At 23.7% G+C, this 26,702-nt stretch overlaps 1 protein-coding gene across 1 annotated transcript in view; it reads left to right on the plus strand.

Annotated features, from left to right (window-relative positions):
* Nucleotides 1-26,702, plus strand: part of LOC134828443 (chaoptin) — a 58,144-nt gene that overhangs the window by 4,138 nt on the left and 27,304 nt on the right. The window contains 2 exon segments of the mRNA XM_063841421.1: nucleotides 3,430-3,488; nucleotides 7,198-7,308. Of these exon segments, the coding sequence (XP_063697491.1) occupies nucleotides 3,430-3,488; nucleotides 7,198-7,308 (170 nt within the window).

Here is a 26,702-nt window from a genome sequence, read left to right on the forward strand (position 1 = left end):
TTTAATTTGAATTTTTTTAAATTTAAATTTATTTTATTTTATTTTTTTAAAGTATTTGTTTTATTATTTAAATATTAGGTATTAAATTAAATTTAGACAACTGAAAATATTTAAAAAAAATATTTTGAAAAATAAAATGAAGTTTTTGATTTATTTATTTATTTATTTATTTTTTTTTTAAATTAAATTTATGAATTTTTTTTATTTTTATTAATTTTTTTTAAATTTATTTTTTCTTTAAAATTATAAAACATTTTTATTTTATTAAAATTTAATTATTTTTAGACAACTGACATTTTTTTATCTAAAGAATTATTTTGTTAAGTTTTTAAATTAAAGTTTTAAAATATAATTTATTAAATAAATTATAAACTATTTATAATAAAAAAATAAAAGAAATTCTTAAAAATAGAAAAAAATTAATTTAAATAATTCAAAATTTTTTTTCAAATTATTAAAAAACAAAATTTTAAAATTAAAAAAAATAAATTTAATTTAAATTAAATATCTTCTTATTTTTTATTGTTTTTTTAATTTTTTTTTTTATTTTATATTTTAATTATAATTTAGTTTTTCGAAAAAAATATTTTTCATAAAAATTTTTCTTAACGCTAAAAAAAATTTTTTTCAAAATGCAAGAAAAATCGAAAAACTTCTGCACTCTACATGTAGCTCGTAACAACACAAAAAAAGTATTTTCAGCAACAAAAATCCAATATACTTTTCCATGTTACGTCAAATGAATGTATTTTATGCGAACATTCTCGGATTGTTGCTGTTTTTAAATAAAAATAAAAAAAAATGTACTCGACGATGACGAAAAAAGTCACAGCAGCAAAATTGTCGGAATTTTCGTGTCGCACGATGGAATGCAAATGTTTGCTTTTAAACTTGTACAAGAGCAGCAGTTTTTGGTAGATTCACGTTGAATCAAGTGGAAAATAATGCTTCCTCCCTCTTCGCTTTCTCTATAACCATAATTTATAATATCGTTGTGTCAATTATGTGCACACACAGAAACAGCCGAAAAATGAAAATATAAAAAAAATTGAACGAACAAATATTTCATTAATTATTTTATTTTATTTATTTGTCATTATCAATTTAATTTTTGCACGATGCACGCGTCGCGATGTGGCGAGGATAGGAATAAATGCGACATTATAATAAATTGAATGTGAAAATAAATATCGACGAAAAAAAAATCGACGGAAAAAGTTCAATGTGTGTGCGTGATAAGTTTATTATATAGATTTTTTATCGACTCTTTTTTTTTGTATGAATTTTTTTTTATTTTATTTCCATGATAAATGTTTATCGTCCTTGTCTGTGCATTTTTATTACATGATGATCTATATCATCGCGGTAACTCCGCCAGTCGACAAAAAAAAAGTCGAATGAATGAATTAAAATGTTGATTTAGCAACAACTGTAAATTTTATTTTTATTTTTTTTTTTCGAAAGGACAAACCAACAATATTTTTGAACAATGGCTTTCGAAAAATTCGTGCGTAATTTATGATCGTTGTCTGTCGCTCGTTTTGTGTGCCATTCAAATATATTTTTGTTGTCGGTGAGACCCAAAAACGAACCGAAAATAAATCCATAAATCTCACAAAACAAACGGAAATAATAATAATAATCATCATGATTGATGTAGAACACGCAATAACACATGTTTTTATCACTCTCTCCGTTACTTGCCTGTTGTTGTTGCTGCTGCCGGAAAATAGAAAATAGAAAAAAAAAGAAAATATAAATATAGAGATAAAATTACCACAGCCGCACACTGAATACCAACAAACAAACATATTTTTTGAAATAAATATTAATTCGTAAAAGTAGATAAAAACATAAGCAATAAGCATACATTCGCACGAGCATTAAAACCGATATATGGCTTATTTTGCTGTTTTTATTGTTTTTTATCTACTGCTGGATAAAAGTTTCTTATTTGCTGCGAAAATGTTTCAATATGCTTCAGTAACATATGGAATTTGTGAGAAAGAAAGACTGGAATTGATGAGCTTCAGACATGACTTTTGGTTAGGTTTTGGCGATGAAATTCGAGAAAGGGAAGTTTTTCATACTGAATTTTTTTTAGCAATTTTATTTATTTTTATTTTTTTTTATTTGCCAAAATTTTTAGAAAATTAATTTTTTTTTAATACATTATTTTTAAATTTTAAATAAAAAAAAATTAAAATTTTAATTTAAAAAGTTTTAAATATTTTTGTTTTTAATTATTTTTGTTCATTTTTTTTAAATTATTATTTTTACAAAAAAAAAATTAATGAAAAATTTCTTTATTAAAATAATAATAAAAAAAATAATAATATTATTGATTATTATTTTTTTAAAGAATTTTTTTTTTATTAATTTTTTTTAATAAAAAACTTGAAGATCTTTAGATCATTACCGTTTTCCAATGAATGTAAGACAAATATTATGAGTTTTCATAGTGATGTCAAAACTTTCAATATTTGAGTATTATTTTTTTTATAGCGTTGTAAAAAAATTCTAAATTTAAAGCAAAATCAATGTTATTTTGTAATTTTATGGTCTAACTTGAACAAATTATATAAAATATTTATGGCGATTTTTTAAAATTTAATTTAATTTTTAGAAATTTAATTTAATTTTAAATAAAATAAAATAAAAAAAAAATATTTTAATTAATTAATTATATTTTTAAAATTAATTTAATTAAACTTTATTTAAATTTATCAATTTTTTAAAAATTAATTCAATTAAATTAAATTAATATTTATTATTTTTTTTTTAATTAATAAAAAAACTTGAATACAAAAATTTTAATTTTCAATAAAAAATTTTAAGAAAAAATATATTATATTTTAATTTGTTCAAATCGATTAAAAATTTTCAAGTATTTGGTTTTCACATCCCTATAACAGATCGAAATTTGTGTGTTAAATTCGTCGAAAAACGGTGTGATTTCAAGATCTTTCATTTATCACAAAATAAAAAAACTAATTACAAAATATTTGCTGTTTGATTTTCATTACAAACTTTTTTTAACAAACTTTTATTTGAATTAAAATTCATCTCATTTCTAACATTCAATCAACTAATAAAATGAACATTAAAATTATAATCAAAAACTCGAATCCATCATTTAACTTGACGTTTTTATCTATAACAAACAACCTACAAATTTTAAATGAAAATTTATTTTGAAATCAATAAAAAATTATTCCGTAGAACATTTAAAAAGTTGTTCGTATTTTAACGAAAAAAGAATAAAACGTAAAAACGCGTAAAATTGTAAATAAATTTGACCTAATTATTTTTACGCTTTTTTCTGTCCTGCGGTTACTTTCAATTGCCATTTTTTTTACTTTAAAAAAACGGATAAAAAGATTATAGAATTTGCGTTTCCTTCGATTCTCCATTTTTTCTTTCCCAAAGCATATGCATCGTCGCAGGTAATTTTGCGTTCTCCTTCCTTTAAAATGGAAAAAGAAGAAGTAAAATGATAAATAAATAACGAAACTGAAAGCAGCAAAATTAAAAATGAAAATGAACAAAAGCAGAAAATAAATAGAGAGAGAGAAAGAGGAAAACAACATTTTACTTATGTAAATCTACGGTTTCTGTTTGTTGCTCCTTTATTTTAATTTTTTTTTTGTCTTACGAACCGACATTCTCGAGTGTATTCCGTATTGCGGTAAAATTATTTCCGGCACTACTTCGCCGCCCAAATGAACGAACGAACGAGTGTCCATTGTTTTAATATTATTATTTTATAACTACAACACGACATTCGTTCGTTTTGGGCCGACCGAGAGGATTGCCAGCTCTACGCTTTTTAATTGCATTGTGAGCTTACCTTGTTCGGTGTGTGTGTTTTTTTTTTGGTATCGTTGGAAAAGCTGATTTACATGTAACACATCCGATGTGAAAAAAAAGAAGAAAAAGTTGTAAATTGTTGTGTAGACTAAATGAAACATTTTTATGGTGAATGGAAAAACAGGAAAAAAATAATAAAAAAAATAAAACCTGCAGATGCAAAATGAATGATGAATAAAAAATGGACTGTTTATTGTTTTAAACAATAATAATTGTTATAACTTTTTTGTCTGAGGATTGTGTTACCGGATTTTCATGTATTTATTTTTATGATACAGCTCATCTTTGTTTTAAATTTTTGTGCACCTGTTTCACATTTTATTTTGTTTTAATTTAAGTATCAAAATATTTTTTCTGAAGAAACTTTCTTCATTAAAATTTTTCCATAGAAATATTTTCAGTAATTATTTTTTTGAGATGAAATCCTATTTTTTTTTTACTTTTAAAGTCATTAAATTAAAAAAATCTTTAATTTAGGTTAAGTTGAGAAGTTTGAACAAAAGCTTTAAAATATTTTAAATTAATTCAATTTAATAAAATTTATTTTTATTTTTTTTTAACTAAAAATTACAAACTAAGGTATTCAAAAGTTTTTTTTTATCCAATTTTAAAATATTTAAAAAAAAAATAAATTTTAATTAATTTCAAAAACGAAATAAAAATTAACAGAAAAATAATAAAATTATTTTTTTGTAATTTTAAATTTTTTTAATTCAATAGTTTAATTTTAAAATTTTTATAATTTTAAATAAAATAAAATTATTAATATTTTTCTAAAAAAAATTAATAAAAAATAAAATTGAAATTAAACAAATTTCCCAATCGCATCAACCTTTAAAAAAAATTATTCATATCTCGTAAGACTCATTTTCGTGTCTCGACCGGAGATATTTCATAATGACAGAGGAAGCAAAGTTATATAAAAAAAATATTTTTGGTACAATTTTTGTGTGTGGGAAATAAAAAAAAACTTTTTTCACAGAAAACTTTTTCGTATCCTACGAGACAAAATACTACAAGTCAAATACACAGCAATAATGAATACAGATGCTTTTGGGACCTGTTTTTCTGCCTGTTATAACTATCAAAATTTCATTAGTGCTGTTGTTAAACACACAAACGTGAGCAAATGTACTTCCAATCGTTTTTTTTCTGTTCAAAAAAATGTTAACAAACTTTGTCTTTACCTTTATCACCTTTTATGATATTTTAATATGAGAAGAAAAAAACCTGGCGTCTCCATTTTTCACACGTGCAATAGATCTCGATTTTGGCGCGCAGATCATAACCACAAATTTCAATCAAATGTGTTTTTATGTTAGAATTGAAGAAAATGTCAGAAGTACTTCGCTGAGAGCATTACAGGATGATGTGAGTCTTTATATCATTTACAGACCATATATTTTTATTTAAGTAATGTATGTTTTTATTATATGTTTTTTTTTGTAATTCCATCAACAACATCATCATCGTCGTCATTGTTGCTGTCATTGCTGTCTTGTGTAAGCAAAGCATCGTGAAACATTATATTTATTATCCGATCATCAATATAGTCGTTTACAATGTATTTACTTTGTTGTGATTGATGTTGAAATGATTTTTCATGCGGAGCATAAAGGAAAGGGCAATAATTGATTTTTTTTCGATGAAGAGGAATTTTTTTAACAGAGATTCGGTTTTTTAATAAATTTGAAGCCAAAGGTTGAAGGAAAAAAAAATTACAAAAAAAAAATATTTTAATCAAAATTAAAAAATTTTATCAAAATTATTTGTCAGAGTCAACAATAAATAAATAAAAAAATATTAAAAATAAAAAAAAAATAAAAATAATTTTTTAAAATAACAAAATTTTAAACACAAATGTAAATAACTCAAAACTGCTAAAAAATTGAAACTGAAAAAAAAATTTTTCCTTTGACATAGTTTTGATTTAAAAACTAAATCAAGAGCAAAAAAACTGTGTCAAAAACTGTGTCAAAGCGATTTTTGTCAAATCTTGCTCCAAATGGATAAAAATTTGTCAGAGAGGCTCTAATTTATTATTTTTTTTTAATCTAATTTATTAACATTTTAAATTTTTTCTTAAAATACAAAATTTTTGTAAAAAAAAATTAAATTATTAAAAGTGTAAATTAAAGTGTTTATTGAATCAAGTTTTGTGTTTTAAAGTAACTTTTCTTAAATAAAAAAAAAATAAAAATTAATTATTTAAAGTTTGAAATATGAAACTCAACAAAATTATTTTTTTAAGTTTATAAGATAAATATTAAATTTCTATAAAATATTTTAATGATTAAAAAATATTTAATATATGCCAAAATATTAATTTTCGATAAAATCACTTAAAAATATTTTTGTTTGTTCTATTAAATTAGATTTTAATAAAAAAAAATTAATTATTTTTTTTTTAAATAAAAATATTGAAAAAAATCAAATTAAAAAAAAATAATTAAAAAATTATTTTATTAAAATTATTAATTAAATAAATTCAAATAAAATAAAATAAAAAAAAAAATTAAATTAAATATAAAAATTAATTTGAAATTAAAAATAAAAAATTTTTTTAATAAAAACTTTCTATAGAAACAGTTTTTGAGCACCAACAAGTAAATATAACCCAATTTAATATTAAGCTCAAAAGAAAAACATTCCTGAAACCATCATCATTAGTGTTCTACATATTTTCTTTACTTAACCCAACAAAAAAAGCTCATCTCAACTCAAAATATTTTCCTTTCAAAATGCTTTCGAGCCATGTAAACAGCCATCACACACGTTTTCAATAACAACAAAACAACATCACAAGCAGCAGCAAGCTTCAAAAATTACAGAAACGCTGTGATGTGATGTGTCCCTTTTTTCTGCCAATTTGGACATGAGAGCTGTATTTTCCCTTTTAACGTGCTGCTGCTCCATTCCGCAAACATGTCCAATGTTTTGATTCGTCGCACATATATTTCGTCCTGATGTGGTTTTTCCAACTAACAAAAATCTCTTTATTTTCTCTCTTTCCAGGTGATGTGATGACCACATTGAATACACGATGAAAACGCATCGCAACACACATGACCTAAATTCGGGGCACTCCAAAAAATGAAATAACAAAAATTTTTTAAACCATGATAAATTTAGGCAATTGAAAATTAAAAAAAAAAAAATTAGAAAAAATACAGATAAAAAAAATGATGAATTCGAGTGAAAATTTATCAAAACGATTGGCAGCAATTGCCTTCGTCTTGTTGTCGCTGGCATCGGAATGGTGGCATCACAATCATTGTTGCCTGTGTTGGAAATTAGATAATCGCAATATTTTATACACAAATCAAGATATCGTATACGAGTGTCCTCTCAATTCCATGTGTCGATGTGCAAGTCCGCCCAACGAAACGCGACTGCTGGAAATAAACTGCAACGAAGTTTCGCTCTACAAATTTCCAGGTAAGTTGTATGGCTGCAAATAAATTAGCATTAAATTTATTTTCTAAAGCATATCAAAAATAGATTAGGCAGAGAATAGTTGTCATGGTTATCATATTCGCAATTGACAAACATTTTATCATGATATTTGACTAGACTCGACACTCGACTTTAATGCTCTTGTTGTCTTTTACCATTTTTATGCCCTGAGGATTAAAAAAGAGATTCACATTTTATTAAATTCTAAATTTTATTAAGAAATAATTAAATTAAAATAATAAAAATAAATTTAATTTAAAAAATAAAAATAAATAAATAATTAAATTTATTTAATTAATTGAAATTAATTTTAATTTTTAATTTTTTTTTAAATTATTTTGAAATTAATTAAAAAAATTAAAAATTAATTTCAATTAATTAAATAAATAAATAATTAATTAATTTCATGTAATTAATTTAATTTTAAAAATTTTAAAAATAAAAAAAAATTAAAATTTTTAAAATAAAATTTATTAAACGTTTTAATAAAACTAATTAATTTAAGAAATTCATTAAGATTTTTAACAATATTTTTTTTATATGGAAAAGATAAGCCTTAAGTCAAAAAAAATTTTTTTTGAAAAAAATTTAACTTCTAAAATTAAAAATTTTTTTATATGAGACCCGTGGACTTCGTTCTACCATAGAACTAATTTTTGTAAGGATATTAACGCATAAAAGTATGCAATTAGCACAACCTTTGATAAAATTATTTTTTTTCCTCTTAATGAATTTTTATTTATTTTTTTATATAAAATTCTCACAAGTTTCTTAATATTTCTGCACAGAAACCTTCTCGTTGTTACAATTAACACATTACAAAAAACCTCGAAGAGATTCGTCAATCCAATCTTGAGTTATAACATTTCAAAGTTCGTATGAACCTTTGTAACGCATTAACTCAATTTTTTTCTTAACGAATTTCTTTGAAATTTTTTAAAATGTGTCAAATATAATTAAGAGAAGGTTTTCGTACAAAAAATTCTTAAAATTTTCTATAAAAAAAATTCGTGAAAAATTAAGAAAATTTTCAAAAATTACAAAATTTAGCTTCATTTTAAATTAAAAGTATCAAAGAGTGAAATTCACCCCTTTTTAAGTTAAAAATGCAACAAAAACTCATAGACCAAAATATTTTGAAAATAATATAATTCAAAAATAATAATAATAATAACACCCCAAAACACATTCAGAGAACCAAAATAAATGAGGCTGCATTGTGTAAATATTCGATATTTATATTTTATCTGTAGTTGTATCGATTTCTGGATTTCGGTAACGTTTGTGCAAAATAATAATTTATGCGTGTTTCGACGATGCTTAGATGTAAATTGAGGTTTATTGTTACAAATTTTTGTGTATCAAAATTTCGTTATATTTATTTTTGATGAATAATTTATGAGTGCATTGTTGTTAAAATTAAAAAGGTTGCTGACCCCATCTCGGCGGATTAATTTTCGTATAAATTTCACTAAAAATTCAACAAAAAAAAATAATTTAAAGTTGAATCATCTGGCGAAATTTAATTGAAACGAACATTAAACTTGACATCGCTGTAAAAGTTTAAAAATTTATGTTTTATTTTTTGTTCTGGCAACGATAAAATGTCATTGAGACAATCGAAATGCATTTGGCCAGAAGAACAAAGTCGAAGACAAAATGAAGAAATAGACAAGAAAGCAAGTTGAAGAAAGAATAAAAAAGCACCAGATGCATTTGATACACTTTTTAACATTATTCACATTTATCTTTTGCCAAGAAAATGATTATTTTATTCCAATTGGTTCCCTTGTCGGACTTTCTTGTGTGTACAAAGCTAAAATAACAAAAATGAAAAAAGAAGTAGAAGAAGGAGGATTTTTTTTTGTTGGAATTTAAAGTATAATGTGTGTTCAATATGGGAGCTAACAAACGTTATTACATTTATTTGAATTGTTACACTTGTTTTTTTAAGAGAGTTTGATGAACAAATGCGATTTTGAGGGTTTTTGTGTTCATCCGTTTTTGGGTAAAAAATTTAAAATTTTCCAAAAATTTATTCAAAAAATTTATTCTGTACTAAAATAATTAAAAAAAATAAATAATTAAAAAATAAGGATTAAATTAATTTAATTTTTTTTTGTAATTTTTTTAAATTAAAAAAAAATAAAAATTTAATAAATAATAATTTTTAAAAAAAAATAAAAAAAAAAATAATTTAATTATTTAAATTATATATTTTATTTTAAATTGAATTAAATTAAAATATTTTAATTAAATATATTTTTATTTTATTTTTATTATATTTAATTAATTATTAATTATATTTTTAATTAAAAAAAAATTACAAAAAAAATATTTTTTAATTTATTAAAATATTAATATAAAGTTTATCAATTTTTAATTATTAATTATATTTAATTTGTAATGCTAAAAAAATTAAAATAAAAAAATAAATTTCTCAAAATATTATTTTTTAATAAATTATTGAATTTTTTTTAAATAAAAAGAAAAATAATTTTTAAAATTAATTTTAATAATTTTACATCAAAATTTATTTTTAAGAATCTTTTTAAAAATAAGTAATTTTTTTAAATTTAAATAAACTTTTTATATTTTTCAAAAAAAAAAATTCTTCTAAAACCGCTCAAGCATTTTATCAAAATTCTTGATTTTTTATCATTTTCTTTAAACTTTCCTTTTTTATTGGTCCAGGTTCAAGTGTTTCAAGCACATGAACATAAAATTTCATTTATTATAAAATATTAGGATGACCTGCAAATTCACCCTCCATTACTTTCCCAAAAAAAAAATTATCGAATGTCATCGACTTTTTATGTCGTCGACAAGGTGTAAAATTATCAAAAACCTTCTTCATTTACTTTTTTGTCACTTTTTTATTTTCTCACACCCAATTTTACATTTTTTTAAATGGCTCAATTTATCATCTGTCTTCCCTTTCGATATCTTTCAATTTATGCTCTTGAGTTATGTCCCCCGATGCCATGAATTACTTTTACGACAAGAAATTTGCTTGCCAAGTACCTCAAATGCAAAAAAAAAATGCGAGAAACAGAGAAAGAAAGAGGAGAAAACAAAGGAATACAATCTCGTAATTTTTTGCATGTACTTTGCGAAAAAAAAAAGTTTTCAATTTGTTCGGACATGACCATAAAATTTTCTTCGTTTTTACATCATTCATTGGAAGATATTGGATGAACAAAGCTTGAAAATACTTCGACTCGACAATCAAGGCAGGTATATAAAAAAAATCAAATAAAAAAAAGAGGAGAAGAAGAAGAGAAAAAGAAATATTATTAAGTAGTAAAAATAAAATTCATTACCTTTTAAAATTTACTTCGTCCTTGCGATGAAAGAAAGGCGCCTAATTTACTTCGAAAACACTCACACACAATTTTATGATTATCTTAATTTTTTTTTCGAGAAAAAGCTGGTGCAAAGTGATTTTTATTATTATTCTCTTTTTTTTAGAAGCCTCGTAAAAAATATTTTACTGCGACTCGCGACTTGTGATTGCAAGAAGATGAAATTTCTCATCCAACACTTTTAATTAATAAAATGTAATAAAATTAAAACGGGCCGACGAAGCCATCAAACACATAATGTTGTAATAAATAAATGGCGGTAATAAGGCGACCGATGTCAGATCTTTGTCCCAAATAATTGGGCTTGCCATCTAATGCTAAAAACAACTAAAAAAAAAAGTTTATGCTTAAAGACACTTCAATACAACGCACAAAAAGTAGGAAAAAAAAGTAATGAATGAAAGGAAAAAAGGTAGCGTCGCTAATTAAGAGCTTTTTCTTTCACGTTTTTTCGTGCCTTTTTTTCTTTTTTTGTTAATTTTTCGGTGCTTTTTAATTAATTTTTAACAGAGTAATTTTTTAAGTTTTGAAAAATTCTAAAATGTTTTTTGAATTCTGTTTTAATTTTTTTTTATTTTCAAATTAATTTTTTAATTCATTTTATTTTTTTTAAATCATAAATTTTTAATTATTTATTTATGAATTATTTATTTTTTAAATTATTTTTTATTTAATTTAGTTTTCCAAATTAATTTTTTAATTTTTTTTTTTTAATTTTTTATTTATTTTTTAAATTTTAAAATTTCTTAATTTTTTTTTAATTAAATAAATTTTTCAAAAAAAAATTTTATTTATATTCAAAAACTTTTAAAATTTAATGGATTTTTAAAATTTTATCATTTTTAATTTTTGCAATTTAAATTAAAAACTATCAAATGGATAAAAATTTGTCAGAGGGCTTAAATTTATCATTTTTAATCATTTTATAACTCAAAACTGCCAAAAAATTGAAACTGAAAAAAAATTTTTCCTTTGACATAGTTTTGTTTTCAAAACTAAATCAAGAGCAAAAAAACTGTGTCAAAAACCGTGTCAAAATTTTTGACAAATTTTGCTCCAAATGGATTTTGTCAGAAATTTATCATTTTTAATTTTTGCTTTTTTTTTTAAAAACTAAATCAAAAAAAAATGTTTCAAATTTAAATTTTTTTTTGTCATAAGGCTCTAAAAAATCAAAAATTGCCAAAAAATTGAAACTTTTTTTTTTCAAAATTTTTTTAAATTTTTTTAAAAAACTTTTTTGTTAAAGCCATTTTTGACAAATGCTTTTTAAAAATTTGTCAGATTTAATTTATCAAAAAATTTTATTTGAGGGCTCTAATTTATGTTTTTAATCATTTTGAACTTTAAATTGCAAATTGCTTTGAAAAAATTAATTAACGTTTTTTTCGTGCCTTTTTTTTGACAAATTTTTCCAAATGGATAAAAATTTGTCAGAGAGCTCTAATTTTTAATTTTTAATTTGAAACTGAAAAAAAAATTTTTTTTGAATTTTTTTTTAAAAAAAAAAACTTAAAAATTTTCAAAGCCATTTGTCAAATTTTGCTCCAAATGGATAAAAATTTGTCAGAGGGCTCTAATTTATCATTTTTAATCATTTTGCAACTCAAAACTGCCAAAAAATTGAAACTGAAAATTTTTTTTCCTTTGACATAGTTTTGTTTTAAAAACTAAATCAAGAGCAAAAAAAACTGTGTCAAAAACTCATTTTTGACAAATTTTGCTCCAAATGGATAAAAATTTGTCAGAGGGCTCTAATTTATCATTTTTAATCATTTTGCAACTCAAAACTGCCAAAAAATTGAAACTGAAAAAAAATTTTTTCTTTGACATAGTTTTGTTTTAAAAACTAAATCAAGAGCAAAAAAAACTGTGTCAAAAACTGTGTCAAAGCCATTTTTGACAAATTTTGCTCCAAATGGATAAAAATTTGTCAGAGGGCTCTAATTTATCATTTTTAATCATTTTGCAACTCAAAACTGCCAAAAAATTGAAACTGAAAAAAATTTTTTCCTTTGACATAGTTTTGTTTTAAAAACTAAATCAAGAGCAAAAAAACTGTGTCAAAAACTGTGTCAAAGCCATTTTTGACAAATTTTGCTCCAAATGGATAAAAATTTGTCAGAGGGCTCTAATTTATCATTTTTAATCATTTTGCAACTCAAAACTGCCAAAAAATTGAAACTGAAAAAAAATTTTTTCCTTTGACATAGTTTTGTTTTAAAAACTAAATCAAGAGCAAAAAAAACTGTGTCAAAAACTGTGTCAAAGCCATTTTTGACAAATTTTGCTCCAAATGGATAAAAATTTGTCAGAGGGCTCTAATTTATCATTTTTAATCATTTTGCAACTCAAAACTGCCAAAAAATTGAAACTGAAAAAAATTTTTTTCTTTGACATAGTTTTGTTTTAAAAACTAAATCAAGAGCAAAAAAAACTGTGTCAAAAACTGTGTCAAAGCAATTTTTGACAAATCTTGGTCCAAATGAATAAAAATTTGTCAGAGGGCTCTAATTTATCATTTTTAATCATTTTGCAACTCAAAACTGCCAAAAAATTGAAACTGAAAAAAATTTTTTTCTTTGACATAGTTTTGTTTTAAAAACTAAATCAAGAGCAAAAAAAACTGTGTCAAAAACTGTGTCAAAGCAATTTTTGACAAATCTTGCTCCAAATGGATAAAAATTTGTCAGAGGGCTCTAATTTATCATTTTTAATCATTTTGCAACTCAAAACTGCCAAAAAATTTAAACTGAAAAAAAATTTTTTCCTTTGACATAGTTTTGTTTTGAAAACTAAATCAAGAGCAAAAAAAAAAAAACTGTGTCAAAAACTGTGTCAAAGCAATTTTTGACAAATCTTGCTCCAAATGGATAAAAATTTGTCAGAGGGCTCTAATTTATCATTTTTAATCATTTTGCAACTCAAAACTGCCAAAAAATTGAAACTGAAAAAAAATTTTTTCTTTGACATAGTTTTGTTTTAAAAACTAAATCAAGAGCAAAAAAAACTGTGTCAAAAACTGTGTCAAAGCCATTTTTGACAAATTTTGCTCCAAATGGATAAAAATTTGTCAGAGGGCTCTAATTTATCATTTTTAATCATTTTGCAACTCAAAACTGCCAAAAAATTGAAACTGAAAAAAAAAATTTTTTTTTTCTTGTTTTATACTTTTTAGTGCTTCTGTTAAAAATCAAATTTTATACGATTTTTTTTCGCTACCATTAATGTCGCGCGTGTTCCTTACAAATTACCCAGTAAGTGATGCAAAGAGGGACCAACTAAGACAATGAATGTTTAAATAAGACGCTCGACGAAAGGAAAAGGGATCCCTCTTTTTATGAGATGATAATAGCCGTGATGTACCCCGAAACGGTTCCTTCCCTCTTCTCCGTTTTTTTAAATTAATTTATTGTTTGTGTTTTCGCTTATTTAAGTTGGGAGGTAATTTCTTCGGAATTGCCATGCAACCATCTGCTCGTAAGTAAGCCGATCAAATAAATTCCGCGCCTAAAGAGCAATAATTACGATTATTTCCACTAAACTACAAACAACAAAGCAGTTATGAAGTTTTCGGAAAATTAAATTATTTCTCATGGTTTCCTCTCGAAATTATTGTTATTATCTATTACTTGAACTGTTTCAACTTGTTGTTCGTACGAGATATGATCCACTCGTCGCACATCAGTAGGCACTTTTAATGGGGATAAATTAACCCCGACGTTGTTGTTGTAACACACACACAGAATTATTATGACGATGTTTACGCGTGTAAAAAAGTTTTGTGGGTGCTTGGCGGAATTGAATAGCGAATTCGAGTTATTCAAAGCTGAAATGAAAAGAGGAATCAATAATTAAAGTGTTGTTATTAAAGCTGATTAAAAAGTTTGTGTTGCCGATGAATAACAAACGCGCAAAATACACAACAGGCAGTGAGAGAGGAAACAAGTGTGAACTCAGTATTTAATAAATAATATTTTTGTTATGATGTTTTGAATAATAATAAAGTGGTTTCTCGTTAAAGGGAAAATAAATGGAGGCAAAAAGGGGTGAAAATGGGGAAAACACTAAAAAGTGGTTGAAATAAATAAATATTTGTGTGGAGTTTTTAACACGGAGTCGAATATTTGGATTGGAAAAGTGCTTCAATAGTTTTTCAAATATTCATTGAAAGTTTTTTTTTAATATTGAATTTCATTTTTAATCATTTTGTAGCTTTTTTTTAAATTGTGTAGAAAAATAAATGAAAAATAGAAAAAATGGCGGATTTAGTGATCAGCTGATCAAAAGTGAGGTTAGAAAATTAAATGATCAATAAATATCTAAAAATATTTATTTTTTTTCGTAAATATTTTTTTAATGATTTTTTGAAAGTTAATTATGATCAATTAAATGTTTATAAATTTAATAAATTGATAATTTTTTTTAAATTTTAATTAATTTAAAAAAATAAATTAATTAAATTTAATAAAATAAATTAATTTAAATTTAAAATTTTAAAATTTTAATTTAAAAAAAAATTAATTTTTAATTATTTAAAATTAAAAAAAAATTAAAATTGAAATTTTTTTTTCAAGATTTAATTCTTTGTCAATTAAAATTTTTGATAGTTCTTTTTAAATTTTTTTAACAATAACGTGCACTTAAAAACCTCTTCATCAGCTTTGAATTTTGTGAAAAAAAAATTATATCACAATCCAGGTCATTTTAATACAAAACAAAAAGTGCTTTTAAAATATTCTGTTTCTTTTATTCGCGGAAATCTTTTTCATATTTCGTCTTTCACAGCAAAAAAGCACTAAACTTCCATTAAAATGATTAAACTTACTCTCAACGCATGAATTTCCCATCGCTGCACGTTCATTGACCTTTCTCCGTTTCACTTACATGCTCAGTACATCCGTTTTTAGTTATTATTATTACAACTAATAGCCTCAGCATCCCATCTATCCATGCGCTCCATCCCCGAAAAACATCACGTTTGACAAATAATTTCATTGTTATCGTTATTCCGGAGGATCGGCAACAATGTCGACATCAGCGATTATCCATTTCAATTATGTCCCGGCATGGCAGAACAATGGCACACGAAGCACCATTTGCCAAAAATGTGACATGAAGGATGTCTAGCTGCTACATTAGTCGACGCAAAATGAATTATGAGAACAATAGAAAATAATATTTTAAGGTTTTGCGAGATTCGTTCGCGACACGAGACACGAGAGATAAAATGTTTCTGCATTTATTAACAGAAAATAATTCAATCTCGTTGCTCCAGTCGCTCACTTTTTCTGTAACCGAAGAAGCAGACGGGGTATCGTGTGACATAATAATTTAATATCGCCAACCCAAACAATTTACCAGCATGATGCACATACGAGGAGTTGCTGTCAGGCGTCGCAGAAACACGACGTGAGTGTGTGCTAAAAGTGGGCGAGATACGTTCTAATGAAAGGTTGACAAAATGATTGACCTTATCATTATACATCACGAGAAAGTGTTGTTTGTCTAAAAATTTGTTCAACACACGGCGTTCGGTCAATTTTGATTCGAATCACGGATTTAAATGCCTTGCGGGAAATTTTTAATTTTTATAAAAAAACACGGAAAAAAAAAAAAAGGGTTTATGTTTTTTTTTAAATTTATAAAATTATAAAAAAAAAATAAATAAATTTTTATTAAATTAAATTTTAAAAAAAAAATAAAATTTTAATTAAATTAAAATTAAAAAATTTAAATTAATTAAATTAATAAAAATTTAAAAAACTTAATTCATATTTTTTTTTAAATTTCTAAAAGTTTCTTTTAATTTTTTCTAAAATTTTGTTGAAAAGTTATAAACTTTTGACTTATTCATGAAATAAATTTAAAAAAAAGAATTTAAATAAAAAAATTAAAAATCATAAAATTTTAAGTTGAAATTTTTAAAACTTAAATTGAGAAAAAGAATTTTTGACTTAAAAATTATTTTTTCTAATTTTAAGTTAAAAAATATTTCAAAATTTAATTTAAATTTTAACTGTAATTTGAGGATTTTTTTAATAATTCTTTTTATTTTTATTTTTTGAATTTTAAAAGTTTATAACTTTTTTAATTTTTTTTAAATTTTAAAAAAATTAAAGAAACTTTTATTTTAAAAAAAAATTGAATTAATTTTTTTATTTTTTTAATTTTATTTAATTTAAATTAATTAATTTATTAAAAAAATTATTTTTACTTTTAAATTTAAAATTATTAAAAATTTTTTTTTTTTTTAATTTTTTATTATTTTTAATTTTTAAAAAAATTAGTTGATTTTTTTTACAAATTTTAGGCTTAAAAATTTTTTTTTAAAAAAATTTTAAATTTTCATGAAAACCTTGAAAAACGTTACAATTTTCCCTCCGTGTATTTATTTATGAAAAACTGCAATTTTATTTGCATTGCAAGGCAACATGTCACGCACCCGTCAGTCATTTCATTTTAATTAAAAGCACACCATTTATCGCTCGAAGTCGAGTATTTCCCATTACTATTTCATTAAAAGCGCATAAAAACAAGCACATCCTGTCACATGTCACCTTTCTCTCTCTCTTTTGCTTTTTGCGCCGCTAACCGAAAGTAATAATAAAATACTGATGAAAAACCAAAAGGCAAGGCACTAAACTGTACTTAATTGAATTACTGTGTGCTTGGTTGCACTTTTATTTCATGTCCTTCACATACACACACGAGCAAAAATGTATATTAAAAATTCTTCTTTGTTGTGAACGTCGAATATCGAACAGCAGGACATTAATAAAAAAGATGGTAAAAAATAATATTTTCCACTTCGCGAATCAAATCACAAAAAAAAATTTTTTTTTCCTCTTTTTTTTCACTTCGCTTGTAATGTGACGTAAGTCGCTGGAAATCTCTAAAGAAGATTCATTCACGAAAAAAAAGCAAAAAAAAAAAATCTGTAACAAGAGTCGGTTGGTTGTCATGGTTCCTGCGTCAATGAAAGCCACAATAAAATTCGAGTGCACTGAGATGAAAGTAACGCGACAGCAAAAGATGACGAGAGAGAAATGTAAGTTGTCAAGATGTTTGTCAGATGTTGGTGCGTTTGGATTCGCTTCGAGTGATTGACTTGATATTTTTTTCCGGTTGTTATGAGATTACGTAATTTGATTAAAACGGATTTATTTGAGGCATTATGTTGGGGGGAAGGTCATTCATTAGTGCTGGGTTAATGTCGCGGAAATTAACGAATATGTGGAAGATTTTTTTTTATTTTTAGATAAGACGAAGATTTTATCAAGAAAATTTTATCAAGCTGAATGAATCGAAAAATGTAAAAAATTCCCTGAAAAAAATAATTAATTAATTAATAGATAAGAAAATTATTTAAATAAATTTATAAAATTAAATTAATTTTTATATAATTTTTTTTAAAGAAAATTATAAGTAAAATAAAAATGGCGGATTTAGTGATCAGCTGATCAAAAGTGAGGTTAGGTTTAAATGATCTTAACAAAATTAATTTCATGGCTTTTTGAGATTATTTTACTTTTAACTTTATTTAATCAAAATAATTATTTTTAATTAAAAAAAAATAAAAGTAAAATAAAATTTACTAATTTTGTTAAGATCATTTAAAACTAACCTCACTTTTGATCAGCTGATCACTAAATCCGCCATTTTTATTTTTTTTATGAATTTCTCTTCTCAAATAAAATTTTAATAATTAAAATTATTAACTTTTCTCAAAATCAAAGCAAAATTACGTCTCGTTTATGAGACTTGAGAATCCGCAATAAAAATTCCCTTTTTATTAATTTTTTTTAAAACTTTTACCTTCATTCCGACAAAAAATATAAAAATGTCTGACCATCAAGTAAATCATAAACAAAGCTAATGACTCCTAAAAAAAAAAACAAATACTTCACGAAAAAAAGTTGTAATCCTCTAAATTTATTATTTTTGTGTCTCTGCCTCATCTTTCATCCTTTATAATCTGTATCTTTTTTCTCTGGGTGTTTTATTAATAATTTAAGCGTAAACAAACATTAAAGCAAATAAATGACGAGCAAAAAATAAAATAAAACCAGATTTCTTGTGTTTCGTCTCCGACAATAATTTTATTGCCTTCATTTACCGACACACAACAGAGCATCCTGACACGCGTTACAATTTTTTTTCTCTTTTTTTTTGTGAACATTAATTTTTTTTTCTTTCTCATCTCAGGCTCTTACAAGGATATGCAATAATGCCACTCACTCTTGTATTTTTTTTTATTTTTTTATTTCTTCTGTTTTGCACCACAAGAGACACGTTAATTTGATTGTTGTAGCAATGAAAATGTGTCTGTTGCTCCTTCCACTGCTGCTTAGAAAGACACTTTAGAATTTTATTTTACATTTTTTATTTTTTTTTTCTGTGATGTTTTATGAGTTTTAAAGCGGCGCGCGAGGAATTTTCAGGGCATCTCTCGCATTTTATTCCGATGTAAATTTTTTATGGCAACTTTTTTCGTTCGGTGTCCCGTTAAATCTTTTGCATCTCATAAAATAAATAAAAATCTCCGTGTTTTATCGAGATAATGCGATTAAGGCGTGTTTTTGTTTGTTTCTCTAAAAGAGCTTCTCGTCCCTCGTCAAAAATTTATTCGGCAAATGTGTGTCACTAATATATTAGAATAACATTTGTTCGTCGGAGGCAACAAAAGAATGGATAATGAACACATTTTACCTGCTACATTGTTCGAAATCAGTCAATAAACTCATAATAATGGAGTACTTTTCATCGACAGATACCCCAAAAAATAAAAAAAAAAAACTTTATTATAATTTCCATTCGTCAGCAGCAGCAACAAGACAAGGGTCGACAGATTTCCGTTTCTCATCGACACACAAACAGATTGTCGACAAAAATATATATTGCATGACAAACAAACGATGTTATTGGAAAAACAGGTGGGCTTTATTGATTTGTGTGAATAACATCGATACAACACAAAAATTGGGAAAATATCTCTGGGACATCATTCCGGCTCACAAAATATGTCGAAAACGACGAGAGGGTGAAATAATTTAATTATTCGAAGGGACTTTGACGCAAAAATATGGAAATCATGTTTGCAGTAAATGGAGACGCCTTGTCAAGCTGACGAGTTACTGACAAGTTGGCAAACAAAAAAAAAGAAGAAGGCAAAAAAGTACAAATTTGAACAAGGTTACAAGTCACGGTCATAAACTGTATCGAAAATACGACAAAAGCAAAAATTTAAGTATGCCTTGGAGGCGTTTGGGATTCTCTTTTCGTTTTGCCAACATTCCTTAATCTTGATTCTCATGAGTCAGCCGACAAACAAAAAAAAAAGAAGAAAAATGTATGGGAGACAATTTTTTCGGAGGTTTGGAAGGGACAAGAAATTGTTGAAGGATTTGAGTGTATTTAAAGATTTTTTTTTAAGATTTTATTTTTTTATTTCGCTTTTAATTATTTTTTTTTATATCTAAAGCCATTTTTTAAACAATTTTAATATTGGAAAATAATTAATATTTAAAAAATAAAAAATTAAAATATTAAATTAATATTAAAATAATATTTAGAAAATAATTTTATAATTTAAAATAATTTTAATTTTCAATATATTTTTAATTAATTAATAAATTTAGTTTAATTTAAAAAAAATAATTATTTTTTTTAATAATAAATTAAGTTTTTTTTGATAATTAATTAATTTAAAAATAAATAATTTGGTACAAAAATTAAATATTTTTTCGAAATCAGGAATTTTTGAATTTTGACAATAATTTCAAAAATCACGTGGTTAAATTTTTACAAAAATGTACATTAGGATGAAAATTTTTATATTTTTAAAGTAAAAAAAAATCAAGTGTTCAATTGCGAATAAAAACTAAAAATTTGTATTATGATGATATATTAAAAAATCATTTACAATGAAAAACTAAAAAGTGCATTAAGTTAAGTCACGTGGTTTAGATTAATTTAATTTTAATTAAATTTTCAAAATTAATTTTGATATAAATTAATAAAAAAAAAATCTTACATAATTGATTTACTTGAAAAAAAATACAATTAACTAAATATTAAGAGAACTAATTAAAAAAATTATAAAAAAAAATAAAATTTTACAATTTAATACTCCTCCTAAAATTTTGAGCTATATTTTAAAATAAAATAAAATAGTTTTATTCATTACAAATTATTTTAAAAAAATAATTAAAAAATTAATTAATTTATTTTATTTTTAAAAATTCAGATAACTAATAAAAGACAATGGAATTTAAACAAAAAAATAATTTCACAATTTATTACTCCTCAATGACAAATTTGTCTAAATTATTTTACTTTTTTTTATTTGACAATTAAATGTATCAGACAGACTTTTGTTCATCTTTGAAAAAAACCTTTTTGCCAAAGAAAATTGACATAATAAATGACAAAAGAACATAATATGACATTGGCCTAAAGCGACATTTTGATATTTTTTAAATAAAATAAATAAAACGAGGACGACGAAAATAAAACAAGGAATTTATTTTTCTGCATTTTCTTCTCTTCTGCGACATAAAAATAAATAATAATAATAAAAAATTTCGCTCAGTCACTGCGAGCAAAACTTGTGTGAGATCCACGCGCTGCTCTCAATCCATGAGGAGAGCAAAAACTCTGAAAAACAATAAAGAATTGTTTAAACTTTTATATTATGATGACAATAAAATATACAAACAAATTGATGTTTATTGTGAACACAATTCCAGCAAGGTAACTCTCGACACGTAAACAAATTGCGGCATTCCCATTTCAACTGTAAAGAATCGAAATCGAATTAGGTCTACGTGAACATTTTTCTGCAATTTTTTTTTTGGAAAGGAACAACTTTGAACAATTTGAAAAGTCGTAAAATAATTTGTTTCTTAACCTTATCAGGACTTTTTTATGGCTTCAGATACAATTTTACTATTATTAAGGAATTCCGAAATTCTTTCGGAGAAAACTTTGCTATGCGACGAGAAAATTTGCTCAATATCGTAAATTCTTCGGAACCGATACATTTATTCACATTAACACTGATTGAAATTTTGAAATTCCATTTCTTTCGTGCCTTTGCCTCTTCTGCTTCGTTTTCCTTTGATTCAGAGGAAATATGTGGCATGCGAGATGAACGAGAGATGAATAAAAGTAGGGCAACAAAATATTGATCTGCAAAAGATAATTGGACTGGAATTTTGGTCGAAATCGATAAAATTACTTTTGCATGAATTCTCCTTCGTTTTCTTCTGTTTCGACTCGAAGCGTTTATTTATTGTGTGTGATTTTTGTGGTAATTTGGTAAGTCCTGAGAAATTTTGTGAGAAGGAATAAATTTATTGCATAATTTTTGGATTTTATTGCTCTTTGTCGTCTTTTGTAAAATTCACAGTAGGAGAGTGTTTGCCTCCTGCTAAGAATTTTACAGAATTTTATCAAATTTTAATTAAAATCTAGGAATTTTCTTGAAAAGGCTCAAAGCATTTTTTATGGAAATGGATTTTAATTGAAGTTATTTGAGCAACAAGAGTGCATCAAAAATTATTCAAATTCTTAGTAGACAAGGTTTTATAATTTTCTTGGTATTTGGCTCAATTGATCGACAATTTATTTAATTGACTTGCTATTTATTGGTTCTATTAGTTGAAGTTAGTTTCAGTAATTGAAAACTTCTTTGGGCTTTAAACTGGATTATTATTAAAAATATCGGTTCAAAAACAAAATATTATTTCTCAACTAACTTTTATTTTGATATAAATTCAAAAAATTTACGAAAATTTTATTATTTCATTTTTATTATTTAAACCGTAATTTTTAGAAACTCTTTTAAAAATAAAATTAATGAAAAATAAAATTTAATTTAATATAATTAAAATAAAAAATTGAAAGAATTTTGAATTACCTAGAAGAAATAATTTTAGTAAAAATAAAAATAAATTTTTTTTAATAAAATTTTTTTAAAATAAATAAATTTATTTTAATTTTTAATTTTTTTTAAATGTTAAAAAATTTTTTAAATAAAAATATAAATAAAAAAATTTAAATATTATTTATTTTAAAATTTATTTTTTTTTTATTTTTTAATTAATTTTAATAAAATTACTTATTTATTTTATTTTTTTAAAATTAATTTTATATTTTTTTAAAATTAAATTTTTTAAATTAATTTATAAATTAAAAAAAAACTACTTAATAATATTTATTTTAAAATTATCTTTTTTTATTTTTTATTGAAAGTTAAATTTTTTATTTTTTTTTTTATTAAAACCTTTTTCAAAATTAATTATATCAATTTTTTTTAATTATTTTTTTTAAATATTAATAAGATTAAAAGATAAAAAAACGAAGAAATATTAAATTTTTCAATATTATTAATCAATTTTTTTTCATTTTTTTTAAATTAAATATTTCTATTTTATAAAAAAATATGAAATAAAAAATTAATAAATTATTTTTTTTTAAATTTTTAATTAAAAAATTTTTTTAAAATTTTATTAATTTTTTATTTTAAATTTAATTAAATTTTTATATTAAATTCAATTAAATTTTTGATAATTTTTTTTCTAAAATATTTCAAGATATTTTCTCAAAACTTTCTATTAAAAAAAAAAAATATTTCAAAGTCAGTTCTCTTGATCGGGACAAAATATGCAAATATTGGTAACTTTTTGTGCCTCGTGTTTCTCCTTAAAATTATTATTCAGAATGCCCAATTAGGTCAGTAACACGTGCCGGAGCAATCACAACAAAATAAAGTTGTTAAAAGGTTATAATCTTACCTCTTTCACTTTCTTTGAACTCCTCCTCGTGCATGCCGTAATAATAATATTTTTAATAATTTTTACATTTCCATTCATTCATTTGGATGTTCACGCCCCAGAAAATCAACACTACACTAAAAATAAAGTACAAGTAACGAAATCGCATTAAAACTAAAATTAGGTTTTACCTTACAAATTAATTCCGAAAGACATCGTCGTCGTCAACGAAAAAAAAAATACGAGGCCCAAAAAGAGGCAATTCTAATAATAATTATATTACAACAATAATTCCGACTCACACCAGCCAACAACCGATGATTATAACAGCAACAACAGTTGGACTCGACATGTATAATAACACAATTAATAAAAATTATGCAACAAGAACGACGACGACCCGATGGAAAAAAGAGAGAAAAAACATTTTTGTGTTTCAAAAGCTTGTTTATGATTAAGAAATTATAATAAATGATTATGGATGTGGCTGTTGATATTTTTTTTTTCATATATGGCACCAACGACCTACGAAAGCCCACAAAAACAGTCAAACAATGTTATTATTGTTATTAGTATAATCGCTCTCGACCATATTTTTTCACATTCGTACATTTTTCCTCTAATCCGAAAGCCAATGTTGAACATATATGAGTAAGGGGGTGTCCGCAGTTTACCGAAACTTTCAAGCGATTTCTTTATTAAATCATTCAAATTGGATTGGCGGGGGCACCCTGATGTGATAAAAAATTTTGTTTATGAATATAAATAAATGTATGGACCTTTGTTGAATGCCGCATGGGTTTCGCATTGTGGCAAATAGATGGGAACAGCAAACAACGAAAACAACCAAAAATACTCACAAACACTCGGAAAAATTGTATAAAAAGGATATTGGTCATAATAATAACAATATTATCTTGATCATGTGTCCACTAATCTAATACATTTTTTTTCTGTTAAGGATTTTTCGTTGTCGATGTCTGAAAGTGTTTTTTTTGTTTGTTTGAAGTTTGGATTAACCGGTTCAAGGTTTGAATTTTTTGGCGGGAAATTTTGTTTATTTTTTAATTTTTTTATTTATTTCATTTCAATTTAATTATTTGTTAAATATTTATTGTTAAAAAACATAATAATTTATTATTTTTAAAAAAATAATTTTTTATATGAATTTTTTCAAAAATATGTAAGTAGTTTCAATAAAAAATAAAAAAAAAAAGTTAAAAACAAATTATTTTGATAATTATATAAAACATATTAAATATTTTAATAATTATAAAAATAAAATTTTAATATATTTTAAAAAAATTTCAAATAATTTATTTATTTAAAAAAAAATTAATTAATTTTATTTAATTTAAATTAAATAAAATTTTAATGTATTTTAATTAATATATAAATTTTTAAATTGGATTTAGTGAAACAAAATATAAAATTTACAAAAATAATAAATTTTATTAAAAAAAATAATTAAAAAATTTAAATTTTAAACAAAATTAATAAATTATAAAAATTGTGAAATTAATAATTAATATTATTAATAATTTTATTAAAAAAAAATTAATTAATTAATAAAATAAAAAAATATAAAAAAATTTCAAATTTATTTATTAAAAAAAAAACTTAATTTAAATAATTTTATTTCAAAAACTAAATTTTAAAATTAAAATTGTTAAAAAAAAATTTTTATGAATATTAATAATTTTTATAATAAAAATATAATTTTTTTTTTATTTATTTTATTTTTTTTTTATAAAAAATATTTTTTTCTAAACATTTTTATAAACAAAAATAATTATTTTAATTTTTTTTATATAAAAAATATTTTTTTTTAAACAAAATTATTTTTTATTTAAAAAATTTATAAAAATATTTTTTTATTTATTTTATTTTAATTTTTGTAATTTTTTTTTATTTACCGGTTCCTTTTAACCCTTTTCCCTCATCTCCATTCCGACTCCGTTTAGCTAATTTTTCATCTGCCTCAAGCACATTTAGGCGAACACATTTTTTCCGTATTTATATTTATTTTTTTTCCTCGTATGCGTTTCCACGTTGAACCTTTACGTCACTTTTTGAATATATTACTGCCAAGGGTACTTTTTTTCTGTTTCATATCAAAAACTGTGAGTTGAGTGTGTGCGTAAATAATAATAATAAAAATAATGCGATGGAGTGGAAAAATACACGAAAAAGTTGTTTCTCTTTTTTTTTTAAATATGATGTCATGACGGGCAGTTTTATCATATTTTAAGAGGCGTGATGAATGATGAACATTACTCAATGTAGATAACGAGAAATTCAATGGAGGAGTTTACCTGAATTTTGTGGTCAGTAAAATGCAAAAGTTTTTTCACACAAATTTACAGTTTTTTTCCTGCTAGTTTGAAACAGGAAAAAATTTAACCACAAATCGTCTGAAAAACCAAAAATTACAGGTTTGAGAATTTTTTTTCCACGAACAGTGAACGGTCATTAGACGGAATGTTTTCTGTGTTATTTGAATAATTTGGTAATTACATGGCGCTGTGTAATTGAGAGTTACGGACAACTAACGACACACAGCTGAGGTCAAGGCTCAGTCTCATTTTGTGCTCAGAAACAATAAATGTCAAGTAATTAATTGTCGCCGACCTTAAGGGAAACTTGTCAAAAGTTTCCAATTAATTTACTCGCCCGTAGTTGTGAAAAGATGTCATCGTCGGACACATTCTTGACACTCGACGAGCTCAACATATGCTCATGTCATCATCATCGTGACACAACAATATTAATGACTTGCCGTCGAGTCGCACATATGTTGACATTCCCCGAAAAAAAAAGAACAAAAAACGAGAATCAATTTGAAATGAGCCGTTAATTAGATTACTGGGACCGCTCTTTGTCTCGCTGGATGGCAGAACGGAGCAGTTAAAGTTACTGCCAATCGCTGAAAACGTGTCAAATGAATAATTAATGACTTTCCTATCGAGTTTCGGTATCGTTTGTGCTACGCTTCATCATGCGCCATTTATCATGCTTTGCTTTATTTTGTCGTCTCGCAAAGTGTCGCACATGAAAGGAACTCTTTACTTTAACGAAAGAGATTTTCTTTTATTCTCGTGGAAGTGAGGCTGATTCGAATTTATTTTTAAATTTTTGTTCCTTTCCCTAAAAAAATGTAATTAATTTTTTTTTTTCAAGAAAATGAAAAATTTATTTATAAATATAAAATTTTTATATAAATAAATTTTTT

The sequence above is a fragment of the Culicoides brevitarsis genome, chromosome 2 (assembly GCF_036172545.1).
Source record: "Culicoides brevitarsis isolate CSIRO-B50_1 chromosome 2, AGI_CSIRO_Cbre_v1, whole genome shotgun sequence".
In the NCBI taxonomy this organism is placed as follows: Eukaryota; Metazoa; Arthropoda; class Insecta; order Diptera; family Ceratopogonidae; genus Culicoides; species Culicoides brevitarsis.